This window comes from Chaetodon auriga, chromosome 5 (assembly GCF_051107435.1).
Source record: "Chaetodon auriga isolate fChaAug3 chromosome 5, fChaAug3.hap1, whole genome shotgun sequence".
NCBI lineage: Eukaryota > Metazoa > Chordata > Actinopteri > Chaetodontiformes > Chaetodontidae > Chaetodon > Chaetodon auriga.
In genome coordinates, this window is record NC_135078.1 from 3,237,972 (window position 1) to 3,253,918 (window position 15,947).

Below are 15,947 nucleotides of genomic sequence, written 5' to 3' on the forward strand. Positions count from 1 at the left end.
CATCGAATTATTCCTTCATGTCTTGAATCTGGCTGAAAACAAAAAAATAAACCTTAGGTCCCCAAAACTTGGGACTGCCAAAATTGACAACCAAACCCAACTTTAGACTCAAGGATCTATTTTTGCTGTATTTCATCCATTGCTGATGGTTAGTTTGTTAGCATGAGGCGTCTGTGGCTCAGGAGGTAGAGCACTCGTCCACCTATCAGAAGGTCAGTGGCCTCTCCAGTCTATATGTTGAAGTATCCTTGGACAAGATGCTGAACCCCTGATGCTGTGCCATCGATGTTGAGTGTGTGAAAGCTCACAAGGAGCAAGAGGCCTGGCCACCATTGTATGAATACGTGTGTGAATGGGTGAATGCAGACTTGCGATGTAAAAAAGTGCTTTGAGTGGTCGTCAGACTACACGTAAATACAGTCAATTTACCATTTACCATCTATCTTGCAGCACATGATATGCATGAATGCGGATGTTCAGTACAGTCAGAGAAAAAGAGACATTTCATGATGAATGCCATTTGAAAAAAACTGAATTAGAGCTGGAAGCAATAAGCAACAAAACACTGTGACCCTGACACAAAACCTGAGGCTTTGTAAGAACCCTTCAGGTCTGGTTGTGTAGCAGAATTCCTTTGCTGATAACATCAAATAATTAAAGGTCAATTTGCTGTTGCCATAATTTTACTCCAGTTACTCGTGGATTTAAGCCCCATTCAACTGACTAAAACTTTAAGTAAATGTATGAACTGCATCATAAAACTGCAAATTGGATGCTGCACAGTGCTCAAGGAAAATATAATACGAACTCTATAGGCTGTAGGGTTTGTAGTGCAACAGAGCTCACAGCCTTCATTAACCTCAGGTAATTCATGACCTGATCCTTATGTATGGACAAATTATGAGACAACGGTCCCCTGGGCACGGGTGCTTAAAAGGCTCACTTCTCCCCTGCCATTTTGTTCATGTTGTGATCTCTAAGTCCCACTTGAATATTCCTGCCATGGCAGAGCCACACTAACAGCCGTCTCCATAAACTTCAGCACAGAAAACCATCAAAGACTGGGATGCAGGTTGTATTTTCTCTATTTGTTGTCAAACATATTTACTTGCCTTACTAATTTGAACTGGGGCTCATGGCAGCCTGAGTGTGCAATGTGCAGCTGTATTATGTGGCAAAGATATATAAAAATTGAATCACAAATACCAGATTGGATTGGACCGGTATCTTTACTCAACTCAGATACTCACCTTTAAAGGATAAATACTCTAAGCATCTGTGTTTTGAGCTTAACATCAGTCTGCTAACATGATCACAGTGACAATGCTAAGTAATATTTTAAACATTTACCATGTTCACTATCTCAGTGTCGTGTGTTAACATGCTGACACTTGCTGATTAGCATTACACATAAAGTACAGTTGAGACTGATTTGAATTTAGTTGGTTTGGATCGTTTAGCAGGTATTTGGTAATAAATAAATACATCAATTAATGAATTAATTTTTCACCTGATAGTGGCGCCATAGCAAGAATCACCAAAGTTATTCCAATTCATCCTGAGGAGATATGACTGAACCCAACGTCGTGGCGACACATTCACCTGCTGTTGAGACGTAATGACTCATTCAAGCTCTCACACCTGATCATGATTTTATTGTGTTTTCTTGTTTGATGTCGGGGAGGGCCGTGACGTCATGCGCAGGGGCGGGAATGGAGAGCGCGTGCTGTTGGTGGTGCGCACAGGTGAGCAGCAGTCAGGCTGTGGATCAGGGAAGACATGGGGAGACTTCAAGAGTTTGAAATCGCTTTTGACAAAAACAAAGTGGTGTACAGTCCGGGCGACTCCATCTCTGGAAGCGTGACGGTGAAGCTGGGCCAGCCGCTGCAGTGTAAAGGTAAGAGGCCCTTCATTCTGGACTTAATTCGCCAACCTTTGCGTACCTGGTGGGAAAACGTCGCCATCGCTGAACAAGGAAGTGAGAGATTTAGTCAAGATTAAATGGAGTAATTTCGGTCTCACGCACTAGGATTTCACTTCAGAACTAGCCTGTCCTATTTGAAAATGACTCCCATGTTCATATAACTCTCTGTGTCTGCGGTTTGGGTTTAAAACTGCCTTTTAACGCCATTGGAAGTCATTTCCTCTTGGGCACCACTCCAGCCTTTTGTAATATTCCTGAGAGATTTGAATAGGACCTAGTTGCGAATATGAGTGTTGCTGTTTCTTGTGTTGAACCATAATCTTACAGACAGGCCTGTTTTTCCTTAAATATTACATTTATTGAATTATATTTACCATCATGAAGGTCCAACCAGCATCACATCTCATGAAATGTAATGAGACAAAAAAAATCAATCAAAATAATACAAAAAAAGAACAACAATGTAAGATAAAATCAATAACACTGATAAAACGGATGTTCAAAATAAAACAATGCCAGCTTAGAGAAAAAAAACTTTGAAAAAAGATATTACGTTTTGAGAAATGCTTTAAAAGCTGAGACTGATTCTGCCGTGAGCTACATGAGTTACTATGATTGTTATGTTTGTTTGTTTGTTTGTTTGTCTTATTGTCTTGTTTCTTCTAAAAGACAGTAAAGCGATGTTTCGACAGGACATTTTTTCAGATAATTCTGTGTGTTTTAAAATGGTTTATGTAATGCCAGATTTAGGAGAAATTTCTCGAACCTGTTCAAGGACATTCAAGTTTTTCTGAAAAGTGACTGCACACCATCAAACTTGTATTTATTCATTTATTTATGTATTTATTATCCTAAAAGAATTCAAAGTCCAACAGTGAGCCTGTCAGATACTGGAATCAGCCTTTGAAGTATCCAATGATATAGAACATAAACTCCAGAACAGTTCTGAAAACCCCCAAATTGGCAGAAAAAATCCAGAGACGACCTCAACTTCCTCAACGGCAGCGTCAGCCCTGCCGTGAGCGACACAGTCTGTTCTTTTCTGTGACATGGACATGTGCTATATGAGTTTGTCAGTTATTCCTTGATGCTCATGCAGTCGGTTAGTGTGCCGTCAAAGGATGCTGGTTCTCTATGGTGTGAAGCTGTTTGTGAGTAAGAGGCCAGAAATTCCAACTGCATATCCTGAAACAACCTACTGGGAATAGCGAAAAATGAAGATGCTACAAAATGCTGTAAAATATTCAGTTGATATTTAAATTCCAGTTTCAGTTATGGTTACATTTCACAATCATGTGTTCAGTTGTTGAGAAGACACAAATTCTCACAGCCTTCCTTTGGTTCCATACATTTTAAATGTGAGGGTGTACTGTTTTTTTTTCTGTTTTATATCATTGCAAATTGATTATCTTTAGGATTTGGACAAAACAAGCAAATTAAATGCAGCGCATTGAGCTTTGAGAGCGTGTGATGTCATTTTATGCCAAACAGTCCCTTAATTTGAGAAGTTATGGAACGATTAATAAAAAAAATCTGTTAGTTGCAGCTCTAAACTGAATGATACTCATGGGAAGACATGGCACACTTTACTACCTGTATCGAGTAGCCTGTAAGCAAATTAAGGAGGTCAAACTGGAAAAGTGAGTGAATGGCACATCCACTTAAGAGCAGCATCCAATGTAAGTGTTCTTCTTTTGTAATTCAAGATCATAAAGGCTTCACTGTTTACTGACAAAGTGCCAAGTGATACAGAACGTGTTTGTCAGCGTTTGTGGACTTGCAGGGAGAAGCTTTTATGTGTTTGTGGGTTTCTGTTTGAATGCTCGCGGGGCCTCCAGTCTGTTTACATTCCTCTTCAGGTAGAACCGGTCAGACCGTCAGCTTCACAGCGCTGCCTCCCAGGAAATACACTCTCACCATGCAACAGTTAGAATCACTCATGGATTATGAAGTGGGTTGGGCACTGAGATAAGATACACATTACTGGAAACATTACTATTCACACTGCGTTATCACAGTTCACCTTGTACACAGTGGATATGATAAAGTTACAAAAGAACTGTTGCTGTTACACTATATGGTTTTTAGACAGACCCATTTTGCTGGGTCTGACTCAGTTTTTCCTCCTCTGGGCTCGTGACTTCCACTGAACCTGCACAGAGCCCTGACCTCAAAATGGTGGAACAGTGACACAGATACAGGAAATGACTCTTCAGTGGGCCGTCTAGTGTCCTGAACCCTCCCAACAGTCTGTAGTTAACCTCTTATGTTCATTTGCTCATAACCATAGAAAATTTATCAGATGCTCCCTTTATGTAAACCCACTGAACACTGATAAACTCATAATCCACATTGTAATCCTAATCATGTAATCATAATCCCAGTTATTGGGGCTATGAATTATCCAAATAATGCATAGATCCAGACCTCCAAGGGAAATGGCTTTAGAGCTAAGATTAGAGAATCAGATGGAGACTAATGCTGTTTGAATCTGTGTGAAAGAGGGAAGACAAAGTGAAGTGAATTATCAAGTAAATTATTAGATGCAGTTTCAGAGTGAATTTCTCTGCTGAGGAGGTCAAGAAAGTGACTGGATAAAAACAGATTCAGGAACACGACTGTACATGATGACAATTCTAATGGAGCGTTGGACACTTGCATGTACGTGACACAAAAGATTTGCCTATATGGCAGTGATGACACTATATGCATTGCAGTGGACCAACGTTCTTGTTACAGATTTTCACAGAAAAAGTAGACAAATATAAAAAAATGCCTTGGAAGCTCACTGAAGTTTCTCACTGTTCTGTGGGACTGTTTTTTTCTCTTACGCACACAGTATTGTATATCTGACTTTATGTCTGTGTCATTTTTTCCTCAAGACAGTTGCACATTGTGTGCATTGTTGATGATTCACCTTCAGCAGTTCATATTCAATCAACAGATGGAATTTTTCCAGCAGTGGGTCACGTGATATATAATGTTACAAAAAAACAAATTAAACTCTTTGTGCCTCAACCTTGTCTGCCTAGTTGAGAACAAGCTCACCTGGCTAACACTGAATGTTGAGACAGTACTTTCGTTAGTCACAGAACTGCTGGGTGTCCTTTTACTTCTCTTTTTCTTTGGGCGTTGCTGTAACACACTTGTGCTTTTTTGGTTCTGCCCAGAGAGGAAATGATATTAATGACTCTGCCTAATGATATGATCTGGTTATAAGAATTGTCACTGTGGCTAAAACCTGCAGTGTAATGTGTGTGTATTCTTACTCTGCAGCCATCAAAGTGAACTGCAATGGTTTCTGTGGCATCACCAATAAAGTGAACGACACAGCATGGATGAAGGAGGAACAGTACTTCAACAGCACCATCTCTGTTGCAGACAAAGGTACACAGCTGATCAGTTGAAATTAGCTACAAAACTGACTGAAAAAGTTTGATTCTATCCTACAATTAGTATCAGATAGGTACACTTTACCATATGAGGACAGGTCATATAGAGCTGTCCACTCACACATCAGTTGTCTTTAATACTTTATTATGAGTTTTTCTGTTATCACAGAAAATGTCACAATACACACTCAAGAATGCTAAACTGATTTTGTAACAATTAAACAATATATTCTTTTTATCTCTACATTGTTGAAAATAAAAGTCATGGTTAAAAGTAATTGAAGTGTAACGACTGCAGTACTGACGGTTCCCTTTTTCCACGCACCCCTGAGGCATGTCTGCCTGGTGGGAAAGAGCAGAGCGATCGCTACTGTTTCCACTGACAGATGTTATCTGTGTTCTCTGTGTCCCGGACAGGAACCCTGAAACAGGGAGAGCACAACTTTACCTTCAAGTTCCTCATACCAGGTAGGAGCGTGGAGTGATGGGATGAACACTGTCACTGCACATTCTTTCCTATGTTTATGTGTGTGTGTGTGTGTGTGTGTGTGTGTGTGTGTGTGTGTTATTCTGGCATTTCACAGCCTGACAGACATGTCCTGGCATGTTGATATTTACCCTAATTCTCTTACGGTTCAGCAGCAGTGAGGATGAGACTCTTATCCCATCATTCACTGGGGCTTATGGGTGCTATTTGAAACATTGCACTGATTTCCAGTATGAGCCAGCCCAACTTACTATTACCATTTTAGATTAACATTGAAATTGCTACTCTTCAAAGCTGTTCTAATCATTATTCTTGGATGAACAATGGCTCCAATGACCATGTGTAATGTGAAGATTTTTAGCCTCTTATACCTCATTGATGTGGTTCACTCTCTCTGCTGTCATTAGCAGCAGCAGGCAGTTGAATGTAGTGAAAAGACTCTGACTGCACTACCTGCCCTGCAACAAACAGCAGGCAGGTAGTGACTAGCTGGTGAGGAAAGTGGAGCATTTAGTAACAAAAAATCAAACAATGGAGCTTGAAGTATAATCTGTCTCTAACCATTGGTATACTCCATATTCTATGTTCAGTTTTATAAAAGTTTCAGAGTAAATACTTCCATCAGTTTTTTAAAGGTACTGACTATTTATTTATTTATTTATTTATTAAGTGTAACTGAGGTTTATTTCAACTTGGCTTTTATTTTCTTAGTTTAGCAATCATTCCTATCAGTAACAGCATTATTGTACTTACCAAGTTCATTCCTTTAGATCTGGGACCATGTTGACATCTCTGAAGAGAAGTCACCTGGGGTTAACTATGTACACTTAGTGTGATTGTTAATGGCAAAGTGAAGCTTTTTCACTGTCACAAGATGTCGAAGCTGCCTTCATGTCCTTTGTGAACTCTCACATATATATGTGTATGTGTTAGCCTAACAGTTTACTTCATTTCTACAACTTTTTCAAAGTGGATTATATCCAAGGCTTAAAATTATCCACATTAATTAGGCGCCTTGTACAAAAAATGTGTTTATGAGAAGCAAAATTGCAGACCCTGCAGACAGACTATCAGGTCATGTTCTATACAGAGCTGAGAGATGAAATAGAGGCAGTGGTGTGGCTACAGAGAGTATGTTTAATCAGGCTTGGCCTCTGACTCACTAACACCTCATGAAGATCCCAAGCACTTGAGTATCTGTTTGCTTAAGTAATTCTGCATGAGAATAAATATGTATCTCAAATATATATACAGACCCCCAACTGCACCTGCCGAGCTGTTTGAATTCAACCATGACTTCCGTTGACTGTGATAATGGCATTAATTTACGTCACAAAAATTTGGGGTTGATAGGTCCTTCTGAAAAGATACGGTTTTTTTGTTTGTTTTTTTTTCCAAATCTGAACCCAACTGAACACAACTAATTAATGAACCCACTGACTGGATACTTGGCTCACATCCAAATAGAATTTTAAAAGCTGGTGTTTTGTTATTGTGCCTATTCAGTCCTTTCCTGTGTGTGGTAGACAAAAATACCAAAATCACCAAAAACTGATTCAAGTATGACCACATAAGAAAATTATTTGATTTCTATGAATTGGGACAGAGTCCCAGGAATACCTGAACAAGCCTTACCTTACCTTATTAAAAATGTTCTGAAGTAGGATATTTGAATAAAGGAAGACCAGGGCAGGTCTCTCATGCAACTGATTCTCCTCAAGATCGTTCCATCTCCACCACCATGTCACATGACATCAGCAGCTGTCCGTTTGCTCCACGTACTCATTACAATGCAATCTGTGAGAGCACTCCCTGATGACGTCAGATTTTTGGATCACTCTTATATAACGATAAGGAAATGTTAACCGTGACCAAACCATGAGTTTATTATCAAGATACTTGATTATGAAGCAGTACCTCTGTATTTCTAGCTATTGGTTTGAAAGTCGTCCTAAAACTGACATGTATTATCTCAAGATAAGGAGAAAGTTAAGTTGGTTCATGAGAAAACAGTTTGTAATCCTTTTGTAATGAGATGAGTAACTTAAAGACGTTAAAGACATTTGAATAACCCGGGCTGCCTTTAGTTTCTATACACAAACAATGGAAGATTTTTATCACTTGTTTTATTTTGGTAGGCATTTTGTAGCACAGTCATGAGTCCTGGAGAACAGTACAGCTTGTCCCTCACTTCCTGTCTACACATTGTTGTGGTTAATTACCATGGGCTCCCACACATGAAAGAACACAGCCAACCCTTGTGTTTGGCTTTTGTGAGGCCACTTATCTGCTGGAGGTCTGCTGGATTTTTCCAGGTAAAGCCCTCTCCACCTGTGACATCACAGAAACTCAAAAGCAACCCAACCGGTCTTTTTACTGTTCAGCTGAACCTAAATCACATCATTTGTGTTTGTGCTTTCACCACGAGAGTACCCACAGGTGTCTCCAGACACCCTCTGGAATCTTGTTTTAATGTTTGCCTGAAAAGTCAGGAAAATAACTGGTCGTTTGTCAGGTTTTTCAAAGATATGGAATAAGAACAATCTGGAACAAGGGTCTGTTTTGTTATGGTAAACCATTGTCATCATATATATTATGAGCAGTAATTCTCAGCTGTGATATAACACAATCAAATTGCTATATGGCACAATAATAACAGCGACTCAAGTTAAAAAGAAGAAAAGGACAATGGCAACTGTACAGCAAACCTGTTATATGTATTGGCTGTTGTGTTTTACGATTAATTTGTGTTTGACCTCTTTCCCATAGGCACTGCTCCGACATCCTTTGAAGGCAACTATGGTAGAATCATTTACAGAGTGAGAGCTTTTATTGACACACCGCGATTTGCCAAGGACTACAACACAGAGAAAGCTTTCTACCTGCTAAGGCCTCTAAACCTCAATGAACTGCCAGACATATGGGTGAGCCGTGATAAGATGTGTGAATATGGTCAGTCCTTGGTTAGACCGGTGAAACCACCAGCACTGTGTCTTGTTCTTTTCATCCCTACAGAAATATTAAATCAACTGTTAGTGGTTCAAGGGGTGGTTTTAAAACAGTTTATCTGTGTGTGCAGCACTTCTGTGCAGCATCTCCATCTATACTGCGGGTTGTTGGAGATACGTTCAGTGAGCAGAGTGAGCACAATGACACCAAACCTGGCAACCTCCAGATGTGGAAAGTCATTGTTTTGCAAGTTCCAGGTCAAGACTGAGTCAGGACCAGCACAAGCCCCAAGTCAAGTTGAGGACAGACTGTTTCGAGTCCAGAACAAGTTATCATGAATCCTTCACCAGACTGATGCCATTTTCAACTTTTACACCTAGTAACAGTTAGCTCAAGCTAATTTAAAGAAATGATAAATACAAAATGTATATTTATTACTTTTAAGTAAATGAGCATAAAGCAAAATACACAGATGTGCCTTGTCACATCATTCCTTGCACTCTGTGTTGAGTGGCAGTGTAATGTTTGATCATAACTCATGTAAATCCTTATAATGAGATGAGCAGCAGAATATATGAAATGCTGACTAATACGTACTTGCCACACTGACACAACAGCTGTAGGCTACTGACTTAGCACACTTTATTTTTCATGAGTCTAATTACTGGATGTCCTGATTGCAAATTATGTTGATCAACTAAATATATTAACATTATATCCATGAAAGTTTTACTGGGAGATTCCATCTGCTGAAATTGATGTGAAACAACCATTTTTTAACTAGAGAACATTTGTTGTCATAAATATGAAGAGTGGCTTTGTTCTTTCAAGTTTTCTAACATAATTTTTAATCTTCGGGCTTGTCAAATCAGTCCAAGCCAAGATGCTAACATCTGTACATCTGTATCGATGTCAGTCTTGATAAGTTCATGATGTTATGTCATGTTATGTTATTTTATAACGCTGCCCTTCTCAATGCAGGGCAACTGTTCATCTGCAGTGACCCAGCAGTTCACCTACATGCTGATGAAAACAGGCACAGTGGTCGTGAAGACGCAGACAGACATGAAGGGTTACACACCAGGCCAGATCATCCAGGTGATGGCCAAAATCCACAACCAGTCTGGGAAGAGCACAGGCAACATGGCAGCCAGCCTGATGCAGGTAAACCCTTTTTACAGCTCCAGGATATATCCAAGCTTCCAGACCAAAAAATGGTGTCTACCTCCAAATCTTGTGCTTATTTTTTGTATTGTTTACCTTTGTGATGCATCATTTTTTGTTGCTGCAATGAATATGTGTTCTCTGCTAGTCCCATATCCAATCTGTTAACATTGCATGTTAACAGAAACCCTGCGTAGAGCTGCAGAGTTTGCTTGGTAAAAGCATATGCTTAAACGCAACAGATTCATGTTAAAGGACAAGGCAAGAATTATTCTATACATGTCTTGTGATATAAAATTCTCGTCAGCAGCATATCCCATTGAAAGACCAAAATCATCAATGCTTCAGTCTGTCGCCTGCTTTTGCCTGAGACTTAAATCTTAAAAACAGGTCACAAAGATATTGTTTCATTTTGAGCCAGTGCAACAGTGTGGCTCCTTGATCTTTTCAATAGTTGTTTGGGCAACAGTGGAACTCTGTGCCACAGAGGAGGAAGTTATCACAGGATTTGGATAAACACACAATACTGTTGTTGTGGGTCTTTTGATAGGATGTGTTGACAATAAGAAAAATGTGGAAATATTGCCAGCCATATTGTTTACTATCAAATTATCGGTAATGCTAGTTTAAGGAAGCTCCTTTCAAATGATGCATAATGCTACCAGTCAATACTTATGCCACACGTTATTATATGAAAGATTTACTGTTACTTGAAGTAGACTTACACTCTGTCCTTTGTAGTGCTTTTCTGTTGCATGTCAGAATGTCTGCTGTGAGAAGGCTCATCCTCTGTTTTGAGAGGATGACTCTGCATCATTCCAGACCTACCAAGATAACTGTATATTGATTTTGATCGATATTGTTTGCTTGGAATTAAAACATTACAGGTGCTTAGAGCACACTTTTTGTATTGTCCTGTGCTAGAACAAACAAATGCAAGTGAAAGGGACATATCAAGATTAAAGCTATACTGGTCAATATTTTTATAGCACCAATAGATCAACAGACTAATGTAATGTGAAAGAAATCCACAGAAAATGATCACCACCTCTGCAGTTCCTATCAGCTCTGTGGAGTTTTGTAGCAGCTGTCTGGTCACTGTTCTGGTTTTTAGGCTCCTGACTTTACTGTTTTGGGTCCAGTGAGGCAGTTCTGATAAACCTACTGCACACTACTGCCCAGAGAGGTGGTGGAGACTAAATTATTATTATTAAGGTGGTCAGAAACACAGCTCCAACTGAATGTTGATGTTGTTCTGTGTCAGCTGGATGTGTAAATAGCTGTCTGCTAATACCATATCAACCCTTAAAGGTGATCATATGCCAATGTTTCATTTTATGCAGTGCCCTTAAGTGGCTGAAACATTGATTCATAGATTTCGATCAAAGGATTAAGTACAAATGCAGAAAGACTTTAATGAATGAGGCTTCAAACTCTTAAGAAATTGTATTCTCTAGTGACTCAAGATTCTGAATCTCCATGTTTATGTTTGTTTTCAGAGAGTGACCTACGAGATGAAGAGGCCCACCCATGATGTGAGGACAATTGCGGAGGTGGAGGGCGGCGTGGTGAAAGCCGGCAAGGAGGTGGAGTGGAAGGAGCAGATCATTGTTCCTCCTCTTCCTCAGTCCTCCCTCGCCGGCTGTGAACTCATAAAGATTGAATATTATGTCAAAGTAAGATATGCCGATCCTCTGTTCTACTGTCAGCAGCACTGTCTCATAATTAAAGCACCTTTCATTAATGCACCTCCTTTTGTAAATGTGATGGAAATTTTACATGTTGGTCTCATGTCTGAATAAGTGGCAGACGCCAACACTTTAACTGACGCTAGCAGTGTCACAGATTATATGTCTGAAAAAGTTTGACGTTGTATTGGCATAATTATCAGATCAATACAATATTTGCTCGATGACATGACAATGAAAGAAACATTTGCAACTCCTCAGTGAAATGTTTGCATTGTGTTTTGGGTGATCACATACAAAAAACACAGAGAGGGATCATTATGAAAACATGAATTTCTGAAAAGCTCAATGTAGCTGGAGCAGGGTGAGTTTTTGTAGAATTTTCATAGAGCTCCGTCCAGATCGGTTCATCTCAGTTGTTTTTTTCTTCATTATGAGTTTGGATTTAAGTGAATGAAACATAACATTAGATTGGGTGTAAATTTTGTATTCTTCCAGGAAATATAACTAACATTCTCTTTTCCTCTGATTAATCAGGTCAGTCTAAAGTCTCCAGAGGTCCAGTTAACGTTACCCATCCACATCGGGAATGTCTCACTAGACAAAAAACTGCAACCTTCCAAAAGCGCAGCTCCTGCGCCCTCTGCTCCAGCTGAAGATACCCCAGCCTCTACCTCTACCTCTACCCCTGATGCTTCCTCCTCCACCGTGCCCCCTCAGCCTGCCCCAAAACCTGGTCCCCGTCCCATGCCTCGTGCCAGGATGTCCTCCCATACTTCCCCCAGTGCTCCTCCAGCTGAGTGCCAGCAGGGAGCAGAGGGTGGGACTCCAAGTCACGATGACTACCCCAACAAACGCCAGTCTCAGCTAGTGTCACCCAATGCTTTCAGCTATGCCCCTGGCCTCTTTTTCTCCCAGAGCCAGCAGCACATTGGGCCTGGCACAGCACCTAGTCAGCCCATGGGCAGCGGGTCCACAGGAGCCACAGCACCTTACCCCCAAGAGCGTGCTACCTCAATGTCATCACTACTCATCCTGCCTCCAGACTATGGCACCTCCGCATATCCCCAAGGTCAGTTGGCACACGCTCACTTCATCCTGGCTCTGTCCATGCATGTAAACTGGAATGTAGAGAAGAAGAACTTAGGACTGATTTTAACACTTATTCATCATCTGCAGTCCAGTCCAGCACCACCCCCTACCTGTGGCTTCAGTAATAAATATGTATCTCTGATAGCGTCAACAGAAACTGAACATTAGAAGCTTAGTCAACATTGAATTTATGGCAGATGGTATTGGATTTTACTTACTATGAAGTGAGCATTGAACACCGTCAAAGGTTGACATTTCAAATGAAGTGGTGAAGAATTGGCAGAAATGTTGATATGTTCTTGTCAGTCGCCTACTGTTGCTGAAAGCAATAAGTGTAAGAGTGCTTTGAGGACTCATGCACTCTGGCTATGCCTCTCAGACTACATACTGGTTGCCGGGGAAATTTAGTCGTTACAGCGAGCAAGTATTACAAAGAGCAAGCACAGTGGCATTAAGAGGTCAAAATAAAAAAGTGTACAAGATACAGAATAGAGAACAGCTATGTATATGTACATTTGTACAGATTATAAAAGAAAAGTAAATGCCATAAAAATCCTACTGCCATAAAAAAGTACTGTTGCTAATATTCTTATGAGAAAACTAACTAATGACATGTATTATATCGAAATACTAGGTCTATGTATATGCATAATATGGATAATAAATAGTGTTATTGCACAGTCGAGAGAAATATACAACTTAGAAATTGCACCAGATGAGATGGAAAATGTATGTAATGTATGTAAAGCAGTAGTGAAAAACAAAAGTGGGTTTATGATGTAGAATTGAGAAAGTTGTTGTTGGGGGCGTGTGCAGCCTGAAAGGAATACCTGCAGACAAGTTACCAGCAAATTTGTTGGAGAAAAAACTAATTTGACATTTCTGTCTCCAGTTAATATTCTTCTAAAAAGACACTGGGCTGGAACAAAGTCAAAGACAAGATAGTAAAGCACAGAGGTAGTGTTTATAGTAAAGGCACACATACAGTATAATATTATCAGCCAGAAAGGATTGGGCATCTATAATGAAAACTAAATATGATTATAAGTAGGGTCAGTAGGTTTTACACGCATGCCATTTTTTTAAACACTGCCATTATTGTATAAAGAACAATAACCAGTTTCATCATTATTTCTTGTTTGTGAGGTGCGACAAAAATGTGTGTGTGTGTGTGTGTGTGTGTGTGTGTGTAGTAACCAGTTGGTCTGATGATGTCTGTTACAGAGGCTCCTCCTTCCTATGATGAGAGCTGCAACACATGAAGTGGATGAAGAAGCAGCGACCTGCCAGAAGACGATCAGTTCACTCTGATATCAAACAAAATGCTGAACTGAAGCTGCAGTTCATGTACCATGTCGATTCATTTCCTGCTATTTTAAAGGGTTGAAACTAACTTGAACAAAATGTTTGCAAGACATGGAAGAAACTGAATGTGAGTGGGTGTGATGAGGGTTTTTTTTAGGCCTTATCTGACATTTTGTTCAAGTTTCAAGCTTTTCTAAATGTAAGAGAATCACATTTTGAATTGAAATGAAAGTGAATTGTATAAACTCTGTTGTCCAGTAAAGTGCCTTCACTACTCTAATGGGTTATTCTCTCCTTCAAAGCAGCCACAGCCAATCAGCACAGCCTTTGGTGTACTTTTAGCACTTTGAATAAAAGAGAGGGCGAATATGCAGAATTTTGATTTGCTATTCTTTGTACAGTAACAAGAGGCATGTTTTTAGTTATGGGTTATTTAGATGACGTCCGTGATGTCAAATGTGAAAGTTTGGTGTATGAAAACCTGGCAGAACAAACCATCTCTGTTAGTATGTAGTTTATTATCTCTCTTATTTTTTTCAAAAGCCAAATAAGACATGAACCCGTGGAATGTTCATTGAAAACAGGTGAAATCATCTTCATTCTTCTGGCATATTTTTCATTCATTTGTTTTGGAATATTTAACACTGGATAAGATGGTTTGTTTGCTAAAGATCTTTTTTAATTTGCCTTTGATCAGGAGTTATTGGTTTTATGATGATGATATAATCCAGATATTGCTGTTCCAAGTTGTCTTCATATAGCTATAGGGACATTTTAGCCTCTTAAGAGTTCAGCCTTGTTTGCCATGTTACCCTCATGTCCTTGACCTGTGTTGTAATACCTGTAGATTTCCTTAGAGAAATGGTGTCCTGCAGTATGTTCTCCCCCTGCTGAATGTGTTTTGGTTCCGGTGGTTCATGCCACACATCTTTTCTGTGTCTGAAGTCTGTTCATAGATGTACAGATGCAAAATGCAACACTATCTCATGAGGTCTTTTTTGGCGCTTGTTGATGTAGTTCACATCGCCTGTTTTAATCATAGCAGTTTGTGAATATGTTTTCAGATTTCTTAATCGAGTTAAAACCTTCAAACATGCAGAAAGACAATGTTGTGTTTATTTATTGTTTTGAGTGTTTTCCAACTGCTGTTTGGAGCCCAATAAATTTGTTAAAACCACTTCTGTCAGACAGTTTCATGTTCTTTGGTCTGTGGTCGTGGAATGTTTTTGTTGTTTCATAAACATCCAGTTCTGCTTTCTGATACTGTTTAAAAGGGATGTAACCTCATTAATTCCTAACCCTAATGTATTTGTGTTAATGTGAGTGGTTGTTACTGTTACTGCCAAGATTGTTTTAGAATTGGGCCATATCCATATCTATCCATCCATCCATCCATCCATCCATCCATCCATCACAGTGAATTGTTGTACAGTCATGGATGAAAGTATTGGCACCCCTCTGAAAGTGTTGGTTTTCTAGCAAAATTTGCACACTTTTGGAGGTTTTTTGATAAAATAACCAAACCAGGATCATTTCAATAACAACACAACTAAAACAACAATTGGTTTCCCCAAATTCAACACAAAATACCACCAAAATGCTGCAGGAAATGAGAACTGCATGGTCAAAAATATTGGCAGCCCTTCACAACAAGTGTCTTTTGTACTGATAAAAGCACATTTCTCATTGTTAGAACCATTTCTGAAGGACAATAGGCTCCAGTTTACTCACTATACATTTCTTTTGGTTTTTTGGACGGTATGATGTTTTCTCCAAGGATTTCCAAATATTTGAATGAATCTACCTTCCCCTTTACATGCAGCTGATTTTCAGTGCCAGAGGAAGCAAAATAGCCCTACTAATTATACTAATTATTGCTGTGCTTCAGTTTAGACAGGACGCACTTTTCAGTGTATGCTTCATTTTTCCTCGTACAAACATACTGC

The 15,947-nt window shown here is 39.5% G+C and overlaps 1 protein-coding gene across 1 annotated transcript; it reads left to right on the forward strand.

The window, feature by feature from the left end:
- The first annotated feature begins 1,616 nt into the window (after positions 1 to 1,616).
- On the forward strand, positions 1,617 to 15,153 carry arrdc1a (arrestin domain containing 1a). Its single transcript, XM_076731172.1, has 8 exons — positions 1,617 to 1,897; positions 5,201 to 5,311; positions 5,734 to 5,784; positions 8,573 to 8,727; positions 9,734 to 9,916; positions 11,416 to 11,592; positions 12,142 to 12,676; positions 13,921 to 15,153. The coding sequence occupies exons 1-8, from the start codon at positions 1,780 to 1,782 to the stop codon at positions 13,956 to 13,958; spliced, it is 1,368 nt and encodes a 455-aa protein (XP_076587287.1). The 5' UTR covers positions 1,617 to 1,779; the 3' UTR covers positions 13,959 to 15,153.
- Positions 15,154 to 15,947: the final 794 nt, after the last annotated feature.